This window comes from Eublepharis macularius, chromosome 14 (assembly GCF_028583425.1).
Source record: "Eublepharis macularius isolate TG4126 chromosome 14, MPM_Emac_v1.0, whole genome shotgun sequence".
Classification (NCBI taxonomy): Eukaryota; Metazoa; Chordata; class Lepidosauria; order Squamata; family Eublepharidae; genus Eublepharis; species Eublepharis macularius.
This window is the reverse complement of record NC_072803.1, coordinates 56,938,733-56,953,775: the sequence shown is the minus strand read 5'-3', so window position 1 is coordinate 56,953,775 and position 15,043 is coordinate 56,938,733. Positions and strand designations below refer to the sequence as shown.

General features: G+C 43.8%; 1 protein-coding gene across 2 annotated transcripts in view; it reads right to left on the bottom strand.

The window, feature by feature from the left end:
• Positions 1-15,043, bottom strand: part of ENG (endoglin) — an 89,372-nt gene that overhangs the window by 5,703 nt on the left and 68,626 nt on the right. For both annotated transcript variants that reach the window (XM_054997636.1, XM_054997637.1), the window contains exons 13-14: positions 9,502-9,565; positions 2,354-2,455 (exon numbers count right to left, since the gene is read on the bottom strand). In XM_054997636.1, the coding sequence (XP_054853611.1) occupies positions 2,354-2,455; positions 9,502-9,565 (166 nt within the window). The remainder of the gene's footprint in view (positions 1-2,353; positions 2,456-9,501; positions 9,566-15,043) is intronic.

The window sequence follows — 15,043 nt, the reverse complement described above, 5'->3', positions numbered from 1 at the left end:
AAGCTACAAGTGACAAATGACACTTGAACAGCAAGTGAACAGACTCACGTGTATTCCTTAAGTGGAGCACAAGTGGAGCACAAGTGAAGAGGGAGGAATACACGTGAGTCTGTTCACTTGCCGTTCAAGTGTCATTTGTCACTTGTAGCTTGCCAACTAGTAACTTGGGGCTAATCACACTTTTTCTGCCTAATTTACCTCACAGGGTAGGTAAAAAAAAAAGGTAAACGTAATCTCCTGTGCAAGCACCGAGTCATTACTGACCCATGGGGGGATGTTGCATCCCAACGTTTTCTTGGCAGACTTTTTTACGGGGTGGTTTGCCATCGCCTTCCCCAGTCATCTACACTTTACCCCCAGGAAACTGGGTATTCATTTTACCGACCTCAGAAGGATGGAAGGCTGAGTCAACCTTGAGCTGGCTACCTGAACCCAGTTTCTACCGGGATCGAACTCAGGTCGTGAGCAGAGCTTGGACTGCAGTACTGCAGCTTACCACTCTGTGCCATGGGGCTCTTACCTCACAGGGTAGATGCAAGAAAAAATGGGAAAGAAGTACCACATACAGCAATCTGAAGCTCCAACAGGGCAGGATAAAATGTTAATATAAAGAGGGCATTGCAGGCGCGTATATGGTTTCAAGAATCTGTTCCAGGAGCAGAACAAAAGAAAGTACCTCTACACCAAGAGTCCCCAACCTTTTTGAGCCTGTGGGCACATTTGGAATTCTGGCACTGTGTGGTAGATGCAGGTATAAAACGACCGCCCCAAAATGGCTGCGGCAGGAGGAGGTGCCAGCAATAAATGGCTGCCATAGTTTACCTTCAGTCAAATAGTGAAGATCCTTGTGCTGTGGAAGCAGCTTCTGCCAAAGCAATGCTTTTAAAAATCTGTGCAGCTTATCAAATTTCCAGTGGCCTATCAGAAGCCATGCTTGGCAAAAGCCCCACCTGGCCCCACCCACTTTCTAAAAACACTTGGTGGACACCAGGAAAAGTGTCAGCTTGCATGATGGTTAGGGTTGCCAGGTCCAGGCTGAGAAATTCCTGAAGATTTGGGGGGTGGAGCCTGGAGAGGGTGGAGTTTGGGGAGGGGGGGCTCAGAATGGTATAATGCCATACAGTCCATTTTCTCCAGGTGAACTGATCTCTGTCACCTGGACAGGGCCTACGCCAGGGTTTCTGGCGCCTGTGTCTGTCCCTACATGCGCGTGCGCGCGCACGCACCTCCGGACTGTGTGATGACATCACCGCGCGATAACGTCATTACACAGCAAGCCAGGCCCATTGGCCGGCGGGTGGCTGGGGTGGTGCGCAGAGGTGTCCGTGCTCCGCACGCTGCCCCAGATGCCTGCTGTGCCTGGCCTGCGGCTGCTGCGCTCGGCCAGGGGTGTGTGGTAGCAGCGGCAGCAGCACAGGGCTGGCTGGCTGCAGCAGTTGTGGGCCAGGAATGCCAGCTCTGTGGCTCGTGCCTCTGCCCCCGGCACCCCCTCCGGCGCCCCAGCACCCATGGCTCCCGCCTCACTGCCTCAATGGTGGCAGCGGCCCTGCACCTGGAGATCAGTTGTAATTCCAGGAGATCTCCAACCACCACCTGGAGGCTGGCAACCCTAATAATGGTGCCCTTGGGCACCATGTTGGGGACCTCTGGTCTACTTGATGGGAAGCAAAGCCTCTCTCCTACCGCTTTCAGCTCTTTTAAAAAGCCTGAGTAGAGAGAGACACAATATGAATAGAGAAGTCTTATTAGATTCTGTTTCCCCTTCCAAATTTGTCTGATAGACACGCAAACTAACCAATCAAGTACTGATTAAGGTGCCAGTCACGCCCTGCCTCCTGTGTTTCAGGGGAGCTCCTTGCCTCTCAAAACCTGTTTTGAAATTGCTGCCTGCATTTTCAAAAACAGTACTTTAAACACTTAAAAAATGAATGGCAAAACTACTCTGAGGAGGTGTGAATGGGTCCATGGCATCTCTGGATTCTACCACTGTGAAAACCCCACACAACCAGCTTATCAAAAACAAAACACAAAAATAGATATATGTTTATTTTAAAAAAGCAACAACATACTTTGTCAAAGGAAGGGAATGTAGGAATGTGTTTTAACAAAAGGACTTTGTGCTAAAACAAACGCATTTGTCATTTTCAAGAATATTTTTGCACATGCATGATCTCCAGCTCTAGAGCGCCAACAGGACAAAGAGCGGCTCATTTCAAGCCAGGAAAACTGTGCAGGTGGGAATGCTTACATTTCCAACCCCCACTCCCCCATAAAAAGAAAAAGCACTCGGAGTTCTGACTACGTAACTCCTAATCTCATGTCTTTTCTGGTCCTCAGCAATGGTGCTACTTACGTGTGTGGGAGTAGATGTACCACAACGCTGCCGTCAGCAGGACTCCGATTAAAAAGGCCCCAAAAGTTATTCCACCCACGGTGCCGAGCCCCAGGCCTTGATCTACACAGGAGAAAAGCTGTGGTTAGCATTTGCATAATAACAGTAGATTCCCACTGATGTAGGATAGAATCCCTGAAAGTTTACTCTAGAGTAAAAGCTTTTTAAGGTGCTCCTTGTCCCCAGTTCATTTTTGCTGCAAACACGCCGACACAATTTATCCTTCAGCTATTACTGTGACCAGTATCAGTGAACACTCTGGTAAAATAATTACTTTAGCGTGACTTTAGCAAAAGAGGCAGAGTTTCCAAAGTCAGTAAGTATTACTGTTATAGAAACCTCTCTGCATAGTAAAAATTAGGAGCCCAAGAGAATTCAATGCAATTCCTGCAGTGACTTAAAAGATAACACAAAAGATGAGTATAATTAACATATTTATACCCAGCTTTCTGGCGACGACGTGGTTTCCAAGATCAAATCAATTTAAAATGCACCGCATATCATAGCATAGTAAAAAAATAACTAGTAATTTCAAAGCATTAAAAAGCCAACGTCGCGCAAAACTCTCACGAGAAAACGCGATATTTCGCGTTTTCCCCGGCATGATCCACAACATTGCGGCATGGAGCGGCTTCAGGTAAGGCATCTGGAAACGGCCATAGTAAAATTAGATAAAAACAGTCAGGAAAGCTGATGACAGGAGGCCTTTTTGCACTGGCAAATAAAAAAAAACCTCAAATCAACTTTCTAAACAAAATGGTCTTCACCAAATTATGGAAAGTTAACTGGGACAGTGGTAAATATAATTCATAAGGGAGAGAATTCCACAGTGTTGGTACCACAATTGAGAAGGCTGTATTTGAAACCATCGAACGTTTGCCAACCCTCTCATGTACAAATTTGATGGTATGCTAGTTTCCTGGGAGTGGAGAGCGACATCTCTTTTCTTGACTCCTGCAGTGTGCCAAACCTCTGTGGTTAACAGTAGCACAATCTTTTGCATAAAAGGAGCTTGATTAGTCCCATAAAGAATAATCCTGCTCTTCGGTCAGTGTGGTATAGTGGTTAAGAGTGCTGGACTAATTCTAGCATCGAGGTCATGATGAGTAACCTTGGTCTAGTTGTTCCCTCGCTCAGGCTAAGTGCTGATTCTCATGTTATAAAGTCCTCGTAGCTACCATCTCTGTTTGTATCACATGCACTCTGGGAGTTCCCTGCCAGGAACTCAGTTCCCAAGTGTGCGGGAGCCTAATTCAGATTGGGACTGCAGTACAAGGGAAGAGGGGAATTCAACTCCTCCCCCCCATTCTCTCAACCTAAAATAGCCATAGGAAGTTGGTATTTGGCCTACTGGGGAAACTTATGTTTAGCCATCAGCAGGGCTTTTTTTCAGCAGGAACGCAGTGGAACGGAGTTCCGGCACCTCTTGAAAATGGTCACATGGCTGGTGACCCCGCCCCCTGATCTCCAGATAAAGGGGAGTTTAGATTGCCCTCTAGAGGGCAATCTAAACTCCCCTCTGTCTGGAGATCAGGGGGCGGGGCCACCAGCCATGTGACCATTTTTGCCGAGGGCGATTTAAACTTTAAAAAACTCCCCCCTTGTTCCAGCTGACCCCAAGTGACGTTATTGTGCGGTCCTGAGTTCCACCACCTCTTTTCCCAGAAAAAAAGTCCCGGCCATCAGTACATGTTAACCTTCCTCAACAAGGCAAATGCTGACTTCCAAGGACTGCTTCAGATCAGGAAAATGGCATGGGAAAGGGGAAGCTTATCCCTAGTCTCTTCACATGCTGTGGCCCTGATCTAAAATGGGCAAGAATTGCATTTCAACTGCCTTTGAACATGGCAAAAATTTAGCATTGAAAATGTCTCTACAGTCTTGATTGATTGAATTAAAATTTAGTTATATAGCTATAATCATACTTAGCATTTATTTAAGGCTTTCAGTGTTTAAAGCACTTCACATGATCTCTTTTACCTATACAACTGTCCCACTGGGTACGCCAGTTTTGTTATCCCTGTTTTGTAAATGACAGAGGAAGTAGTTGAGAGATGATGGCTTTCTTAAATCCCATGAACTGAGTTTAGGACAGAGGTAAACTTTGAACCAGGACCATCCCAGATCACAGCTTAGGGGGGGAAAGTGGGGTATAAATGAAGTAAATAGAAACAAATAAGGAAGCAACTAACAGAATTTTGTTTCTATTTACTTCATTTGTACCCCACTTTTTCCCCCAATGAGGACCCGAAGAGGTTCACATTCCTCCCCTCTCCTCCATTTTATCCTCACAACAACCCTGTGAGGTAGATTAGCCTGAGAGTGTGTGACTGGCCCAAGTTCTCTCAGCAAGCTTCCATGGCAGAAGGAATTCGAACCCAGGCCTCCCAGATCCAAGTTCTATACTTGAAGCATTACACCACACTGGCTCTAGTCACCACTTCCTAAGCATTGCCTTCACATATGAATATACACAACAACATTTGATTTATATACTACCCTTCAGGATGACTTAACACCCACTCAGAGCAGTTTACAAAGTATGTTATTATTCTCCCCACAACAAAACACCCTGTGAGGTGGGTGGGGCTGAGAGCTCCAGAGGGCCGTGACTAGCCCAAGGTCACCCAGCTGGCTTCAAGAGGAGGAGTGGGGAGTCAAACCCGGCTCTCCAGATTAGAGTCCCGTGCTCTTAACCACTACACCAAACTGGCTCTCATGTGACCATGTGGACTGAAAAGCTGCAACATCAGCTGCTGTGGAACCTCCTCTGGTTAACAAATTGACACATTTTTAGCCTCTCTCACTGCGGGTGTGAAAAAAAGGAAGGTGTGTGTGTTTTTTTTTTTTTTTTTTTTGCTGCGGCAGACGTGTCCGATGTGCTGGGTGAATCCCCACTGGGGCTGGGTTTGTGTCAAAAGTCTTTCCTTGCTTTGTTATTTTGCCGTCCAGAGGGAGTCGTGCAAAACAGTGGCAGGAAGGAGGAGAGCAAGGTAGGAGGGAGGCCGGAAGCCATCCATTCTGGGATGAAGCCAGTGGAGCCTGGCAGAGAGCTGCAGCCACGCTTAAGCCTGTCGCAGAACTGCTAACACGCATGACCTCTGGGAGGCTACCGAAAATGTGCTGCTACCAACAGAAGTGGCGGGAGGGAGAAGCTACTGGGAGAATTTATGGCAGGAATAGCAAGGGCCCGTCCTCAGATTGAGCAACGAGAGGAAGTTCAACCCTCCATCTATTCTGGGTACTATAAATCCATTGCCAGGACAAGGAAAAGAGGCGGTGCGGAGGGAATCTAGGTGCGTCAGAGATATTTCAAGCCCCCTCCCTGTATTGTCAGCTTCATGGAAAAAAGAGAAGGGAAAAAAGGTACAATGATAAACATGCAGGCAAGCTCCGGACGGCAGGAAGAAGAGCAGCTCTCACCTTCTAGTATTTGGGCCAATGAATATAAAGAGCTGAGATGATTGGCAGGCAGCTGGTATTTTGCTTTGAAAGTTCTACGAAGTGGGGATTTTATTTTACTGCAATAGGAGATATTCAATGTATTCCCCCAGGTTCAGTTTCTGGGATCTCTAGTTAACAAAGTTCAGGTAGCAAGCCTTCAGATGCCTGAGAGCCCACTGCCAGCCAGAGGACCCCGTACTGAGCTGAGTAGACTGAGCAGAATTCAAACAGAGAGTATCACGATTAGAACGCTTACCAATAGGGAAAAACAATCGTGAAAACTTACTATGTTAACCCATCAAACGTGATTGAACATTTAATAAACCATTTAAATCACAACTATGTCAAAATCATATGCTTTTGTCAAATAACAAGAATTATACATGTGTAGAAATATACATTGAGTCAACCTCCAGAACAATATGAAAGTACACCTTTAACAAACCATTTTGTAACAATAAAGTGCTAGTGCTTGCAGCATCCCACATTTTATTTATTTCAAATTTGTATTCCGCCCTCCCTGCGAGCGGGCTCAGGGCGGATAACAACATATTAAAAATACAATTAAAAATCACGTTCATTAAAAACAACACATTTAAAACAGGATGGTGGACAGCCTTCACAGGGAGAGTTAAGATTTATACACCTCTTTTTTCCAGGCCGGCGGAGGACCAGCTTCAGCCATATGCCTGCTGGGCCCTGATTTCAGCGGACAGAGCGTTCCACCAGATGGGAGCCAGGACCAAAAAGGCCCTGGCTCTAGTTGAGGCTAGGTGTGCCTCCTTGGGGCCAGGGACCACCAACAGCTGTTTGTCCCCTGATCAGAGTGTCCTCTGGGGAATATACATATACAATTCATAAATACATTTTGTAAATACGTACGTACAGGGCTTTTTTTCAGCTGGAACGTGGTGGAACGGAGTTCCGGCACCTCTTGAAAATGGTCACATGGCCGGTGGCCCCGCCCCCTGATCTCCAGACAAAGGGGAGGTTAGATTGCCCTCCATGCAGTGGCACGGATGGCAATCTACACTCCCCTCTGTCTGGAGATCAGGGGGCGGGGCCACTGTCCATGTGACCATTTTTGCCAAGGGCAATTTAAACTTTAAAAAACTCCCTCCTTGTTCCAGCTGACCCAAAGTGACGTTATTGTGCGGTCCTGAGTTCCACCACCTCTTTTCCCAGAAAAAAAGCCCTGCATAAGTATATCCATAAATAGTTTGAGTATTGCACTGGTCCATATATTGTCACAGTCCCAAGGTCCAAAACAGCATGCTGAGAAATGCAAGTAGTAGAAATCTTTATTTCTCAATCTATTCAAAGGTTCAGTTCCAGATCTAAACATATAGCAGCAGCTTTGGATGTGGAATTTAAATGCTTTATTAAATGATCGATCACATTTGGTAGGTTAACTTCATAAGTTTTCACAATTGTTTTTCACTATCGGTAGACCCAGTAGAAGGCAATTTGTATGATCATTTAGCACACGATGGTGCCTTATATTGAGGTCATTTCTGCATGTCCTAACGTTGTACAACACTCCCGAAACAAGAGCATCTTCATGGCGCGATTTCTGACATCATGGCACCACGAAAACGAGATCATGGTGTGACGACGTCAGAAATCGCGCCATGAAGACCCCCTCGTTCCGTGAGTGTTGCGCAATGTTGGGACATGCGGAAATGACTTGAGTCAGCTCCTTGGTCTCTTCAAACCAAAAGCAGATCTCCAGGGTCTCGGGCAGAGGTCTCCCATCACCTACTACCTGTTAACTGGAGACTGAACTTGGGACCTTCTGTATGCTCAACTGATCTTCTACCGCTGAGCTACAGGACCTTGCTTCAGGTATCCATATTTTTAACAAAAACGATGACCTCTCATGCCATATGCCTTCTCCCTCTCAAACAGCAGGCCTTTGTCAAGTGAGGCAATGGGGAACTGCTGCCAGCCCGGGAGTGGGCTGTGGGGAGAGACAGTTGGCCTGGCTCCTCTGAGTGAGGCAATTCCTTGTCTCTCCTACATCCTGGTATCTGGCTCCTTCTTCCTCTCCCTTTATCAGCGGCCTGAAAAATCGGACAGTCTTTTGGGATCGGAACCTTGGACTGGACTGAGGGGGCCTGTTGTGTTTCAGACAGCCAAGAGTCAACACATGTAAGCCAAGGACAGGAAGGGGGAGAGGATGTGCCCTGTCTGGTCTTGTCTTGTGTCAAAAAATTATTGTCCGATCCCCATCTCCTCTCCTGCCAAGACTGTTTACACTGGCTTCAGCTCCACTTCCTTTATTCACGTGGCTTTGTCCCCTTCCCCGCCCCCTCAGTCTTACCCTCTCCTTCAATATCACAAGCTCAGGCTAAGAGGGGGTCATGATGCACAGCTTCCTGAAGGTCAGGCCTAGTTCTCAGCCCCCCCAAACCATTGTCAGGGAGACTTAAGCCCAACACTGATGTGGTTATGGCAGAAGGCCACCATCTGGGGGTGGGTGGGGGGCAGAATGAAAGGAAACACAAGCTTAGAGAGTAGATGGGGACTGGAAGGAAGTGCTGGGAATTTGATAAGCTAGGCTGACAGCTTCTTGGAGGGAAGCGTCAAGGGTGAAGTCCAAGGACACGTCCCTGCCATGCAACTGTCCCAACGAATGGAGACAGTTCAGAGGGGCCTGGGCTTTGCTTTAAATCTGCCATGTTATTTATTTTTTTAGACCCCAGAACTAGAAGGGAAAGGCCTTTGAGCAAAGACAGAGAGACTTCCACCTTCATGGGGACAAAGCTTCCTTTTGGGGGTGGGTGGGACAAGATCCTACAGCGTGTGTGCCTCTGAGCACATGCAGAATACATGCCATTGCAGCATAGCATTGGAACCAAAGGTCCCCACCCAATTTTGATGTTCACTGGGCAACTTTGGGACAGTCACTTTTGCTCAAGCTAACCTCTCCGAAATGCATGCAGAAGGGAGAGCCACGTTTGCTGACCCCAAGGAAAGATGAGATAAAAAGGTAACTGAAACCTCCACTTATGAGAATACTACAGCTTAGCAAATGTCCCAACTTTAGGTAGGATTCTGGCTGAAGTGTTCTTCCCTCTATTCCGTTTCACTTCAAAAGCAATGCTTTTCAGTGGAGTGGTTCACATCTTTGGCAAGCAAAGCGCGGAGCCACAATGAACATGCATATTGCCCTTGATATATGTCATACAGAGCACTGAATCTTATGTGTGAACCAAAATGCCTTTGAAAGCACTGAGGGTTTTAACAGAGCCAAGGAGATCTTTCTTGCATTTTTTTTTAGCAGACATGTTACAGGCAAAAGCGAGGAGCTCAAACTCAAGAGCTTTGCTGTAAGATGGTGTAAAGAAGGTCCCTTTGACCTCTGCATAGACCTTTGCATAGAGCCAGTTTGGTGTAGAGGTTAAGAGCGGCAGGACTCTAATCTGGAGAACCGGGTTTGATTCCCCACTCCTCCGTTTGAAGCCAGCTGGGTGACCTTGGGTTAGTCACAGCTCTCTCAGAGCTCTCTCAGCCCCACCCACCTCACAGGGTGATTGTCATGAGGATAATAATAACACACTTTGTAAACTGCTCTGAGAATGGCATTAAGTTGTCTGGAAGGGTGGTACATAAATTGAATGTTGTTGCTGTTGTTATTATAAAAAAAAAACCTGGGAACTCACTGTGCAGTGGAAAGTTGGGGTTCTTCAGCTTCACCTCCAAAGAACTTTCAAAGGAGCTGGGATCCTGAATAAAAAAGTGGAAAATGAATACGCGCAGTTGACTAAAAAATGTTTCCCAGGGAGGCGATTCTCAGTTGAGCTGTATGCAAGTATGGTGAAAGATCTAGAGGAGTTAGCAGTGTTAGTCTATAGAAGCAAAATAGTAAAGAGTCCAGTAACACCTTTAAGACTAACCAACTTTATTGTAGCATAAGCTTTCAAGAGCCACAGCTCTCTTCGTCAGATGCATCATCAGATGCATCTGACAAAGAGAGCTGTGGTTCTCAAAAGCTGGCAATGCATCTGACGAAGAAAGCTGATGATGCATCTGATGAAGAGAGCTGTGGCTCTTGAAAGCTTACGCTACAGTAAAGTTGGTTAGTTTTAAAGGTGCTACTGGACTCTTTACAAGTATGGTGAAAGAGATCTACATCTTCCTGCCCTCCGTTAGATGCTTTCGTTAAACAGAGAGAAGTTTTTAGATTTGGAGACAGAGGATGTATTTATTCACTTTTATTTTTCCTACACTTGGAGCCTGTAGCTGTAATTACATTTTTCTTTTACATTTGTATGTGTATGCTATATTCTTAAAGATAAGTGTTTTTTTTTTTTAATGGCATAATTTAGTGTCTGCATCACAAAAAAGCCTCACAATTGAGGTCAATGCCATAATTTAAATGCAGGAGAGAAACTTCTAACCAAAAGAAATCAAGATCTTTTAAACAGTTTCCGACCTTGGGCTGGAAGACAGAAATTGCAATACTACTAGAAATTGCTAGCAAGCCATGTGGGTCCCAAAGTAAAATCCAAAGATCGGAATACAATCTTCATAATACCAAATGGCACATAACAGTGTGCAAGCTTTCAAGGCGAATAGAACCCTTTGCCAGGCTGGATGTTATTAAAACCTTTTTAAAAATGTTTAAACAGAGAAGGAAAGATTCTTCAGGAGGTGGTAGTGAGTTTTGGCCGAGCTGCTGAATGTCCAAAAAAAGGACCTACGGGATAATTTTCCACATTTTTTGCTTCTGTGCAGCTTTGCGAAACGCTTCTCTGAACCATCGGGACTGGAGTGATCCAGCTAACATCAGAATCTGTCCAGCAGTTGGAGCAAGGCAGTTAAGATGTATTGGTTTCACTGCACTAAGGGTTTCAGACACAGGTTTTCATGCCAGAGCCGGTATGCACTGGTCCTGTCCAACATATCCCAGGGCACGAAACCTCTTATGTATCCGTCAATGTGTTTCCAGACTGTGGCTTAAAACTTTCTGGGTTTCCTCCCCTTTACAACAGAAAACAAAACATTTTTTGGATGGCAACCAATGATATCCCAACAGGTTGATCCATAAAAGAGTTCAACATGCACACATCCACTGGCAAAGCTGACTCACAATGACACCATCTGAGCTGGGGCTGGTTCACATGACACACCAGCTCTTGCGGTGCATTTTGGCTGCTAGTCTCTCAAGATCGCAGCTTCCCCCTCTGGAATTCATTCCTAACCAAGTGGAAAGAAAGTGGCTGAGTGGGTCTAGGGGTGGCTGGGAGGGTCGATTTTAACAATGAAGGGCTGCTAAACCCTCCCCTTGCATACTGGACAATCTCCCTGCCAAAAGCGTGTTTCATGGAGCGGATCTCATTTCTACTATCCATGTTTAGATGAGGAGAAAAAGCCCTTGGGGAGGGCAACCGTGAGGATGAAAGCCGAGTGCAGGGGAAGATTTAGCGTACTATAACCACACAAAGTTTTTATTGTTAAAATGGGTGTGTGTGTTCCTCTTTCTATGTAACTTGATTAATTTCATGTTTAAATACACAGAATTGCTCCCATCATGTTTAGTGTGACCCTTAGGCTTGGTGGGAGATCCATAGGTGGGAAGGACCTCTCTGACAACGTACTCATGCGCCAGAAGTGACATCAATACATCCCTGGCGATGTGCTGATGTGACTTCCAGGGGCATGAGAGTGACATTAATGTGTTGGGACACTGCCCATTGCCCCCATTTCCCTCCTGTTCACCAGCTAATCCCCTGCCACCGCTGGGAACTTGGTAAACCTACCCCTTAGAACAGGAACAATCCTCCCTTGGGCACAGTGTGCAGTTGCTAATACATACAGCACATGAGAGAATCGCTACTTGCGTAAAATTGTTCTCAATGCAGAGAATATTAATAGCTGAGCTTTGTCGTGTCTCTGTACAGGCATGCCATGATTGTCTGTATGTTGTAACCACAATGTTCATTACTAACCTGATGTATTCTCTCTTTTTTTTTTTTGAAAATTTTTTATTGGGTTAGAATCCATTATTTCCACATTTACATTCAATTTTCCCCAATTTTTTCATCTCTAACCCCCTCCCTTTCCCCCCCCCTTTTTGTTGACTTCCAACAGCTTTCCAACCCTTTGTCCCCTTTCCCTTACTTTTATTAGCTTCCTCTATCTAAAACAAATATATATTCTCCATTATTCTAAGCAGTACATCCTTAACTATTTTTAACATTATATGCCCAAACTGTAAGCCTTTGTTTCCATCTTAGATAAACAATTTATCCCAATTTTTCAATTTCAGGTATTTCTATATATCATAAACCATATAGATCATACATTCGTTTATATCAAGCAATTTGACTTATTCTCTATATATATTACTCATTCTATCTTTTTATAATAGTTCTATATATCTCTCCTCACGTAGTCAATCAATTTGACCCATCTATATCTTCAGACATTCAGTTTGGTACAAAACTTGTCAGAAAAAAAAGAAAATATTGTTAGTTAATCGCTCCTTATATTTAGTCCTTATAATTAATTATTTTCTCTATGTTCTGTTTGTTAACCTATATATATCTATATATATGTCAATCTATTAATCTGACTGCTTATTAATTCACATTTATCTCTTCCCCCCCCGGTAAAGTCTCCCCCCTCTACTTCAATACTTCAGTAGTTCTCAAACTGCCACAGTTTTCCTCCCACCTCCCATTTCTTCTCCAGGTATTGTTTCAGCTTCTCCCAGTCTGTGTTGAACTGCCCTGAGTCCAAATCTCTCAGTTTTCTTGTCATCTTGTCCATTTCAGCCATATACAGCAATTTGTAAGTCCAATCTTCAATAGTTGGCACTTCTTGTACTTTCCATTTTTGCGCATACAAAAGTCTAGCTGCTGCTGTCATATAAAATATCAACGTCCTGTGTTGGGCTGGAATTCCCTCCATTCCCAAGTTCAGTAGCAGGAGTTCTGGGTTCTTATTAATTTGAAATTGTAAAATTTCACTCATTTCTCTTATTATTTCCCCCCAGTACTGCCTGGCTACCTCACACGACCACCACATATGATAGAGGGAGCCCTCATGCTTCTTACATTTCCAGCATTTATTAGAAGTATTCAAATTCCCTAGCGCAATCTTCTTTGGTGTCATGTACCAACGATAGATCATTTTGTAAATGTTCTCTTTGATATTAATACATGTCGTTGTCTTCATTGTAGTTTTCCACAAGTATTCCCATGCCTCCATTGTTATTTCTTTATTAAAGTTTATAGCCCATTTCACCATTTGTGTTTTAACTATCTCATCCTCGGTATACCACTTCAACAGTACTTGGTATACCTTGGATATTCTTTTCTTATCTTCTTTAAGATGGGTCTGCTCTAGTTCCGAATTCTCTATTCGTATACCTCCCTTTACAGAGTCCGAATTATATAAGTCTCTGATCTGTCTATACTGGAACCAATCGTAGTTAGGTGATAGTTCCTCTTGTGTCTTTATTCTAAGTTTGGATGCTTCAGTTTTAGTTATTTCTTTATACGTTAAACATTGTTGTTCATTATCAACAGCTCTCGGGTCTATCACCTCATATGGAACCACCCACAAAGGGGTTCCTTCTTGTAGATAAATTCTGTACTTCTTCCAGATTATGTATAGACTTCTCCGAACAAAGTGATGCAGGAACATCGAGTTGACCTTTACTTTGTCATGCCATAAATATGCGTGCCATCCAAATATTTTTTTATATCCCTCTAGGGCTAATAGTTTCTTGTTCTTTAATGTCATCCATTCTTTCAACCAAACTAGGCAGATTGCATCATGATAAAGTCTCAGATTGGGCAGTTGCATTCCGCCTCTTTCCTTTGCATCTTGTAAAACTTTCACTGTCACTCGAGGCTTCTTGCCTGCCCAAACAAAATCTGATATTTTCCTCTGCCATTTTTCAAATTGTTTGGAGTCTCTGATGATTGGTATTGTCTGTAGCAAAAACATTACTCTTGGTAACACATTCATCTTAACTGCTGCAATCCTACCCAACCATGACAAATTCAATCTATTCCATTTAATCAAGTCTCTCTCTATCTGAGTCCATAGTTTTTCATAATTGTTTTTGAATAGATCTATGTTCTTTGCAGTTAATTCGACTCCCAAATATTTCACTTTACTTGTTACTTCACAATCCGTTGTTTCCATTAACAATTGTTGTTTCTGCTTAGTCATATTTTTGCATAATATCTTTGACTTCTTTTTGTTAATGAAGAAACCTGCCAAGTCTCCAAACTCCTTGATCTTATCTATCACTCTTGGCATGTTCTCCAATGGGTCCTCTACAATTAACATTATGTCATCCGCAAATGCTCTGACCTTGTATGAATAGTCCTTTATTTTTATTCCACGAATTTCATCATCTTGACGTATTTGTATCATCAGAATCTCCAATACTAAAATGAACAACAATGGAGATAACGGGCAACCTTGTCTTGTTCCTTTACTTATCGTCAATTTCTTGGTCAATTCATCATTCACCACGATTGCTGCAGTCTGGTCTCTATAAATTTCCTTAATTGCTCTGATGAATCTTTCTCCCAATTGTAGCTTTTCCATAGTGGCAAACATAAAGTCCCAGTTTAAATTGTCAAACGCTTTTTCAGCGTCTACAAAGAAGAAACCAACCTCTTTGTCACAACGCTTGTCATAATATTCAATAGCATTGATCACTGTCCTTAAGTTGTCTCTTATTTGTCTGTCTGGCAAAAAGCCTGCTTGTTCCTCCTCTATGACTTCCGAGAGCCACCCCTTCAATCTCTCCGCCAATATCTTCGCAAAAATTTTATAGTCATTGTTGAGTAGCGATATAGGTCTATAATTTTTCACATTAGTCAGGTCTTGGCCCTCTTTTGGGATCAATGATATATTCGCTTCACTCCAAGTTTCTGGAATCCTTTGATCCCTTAAAACCCCATTCATCACCTCTTTTAGGAATGGTGCCAGTTCATTAGCCATTGTCTTATAGAATTTAGCCGTAAGTCCATCTGGCCCTGGCGCCTTTCCTAGATTTGCAGATTGTATTGCCTTACTTATTTCCTCGTCAGTTACTTCACTATTCAACTTATTTCTCCAAGCTTCCGAGATTTCTGGAAGTTTGGTTTTCTCCAAATATGATTCTTTGTTTACTTCTTTTTTATTATACAGCTTAGCGTAAAATTTATAAAAGGCTCTACTAATGGTAGCCTGCTC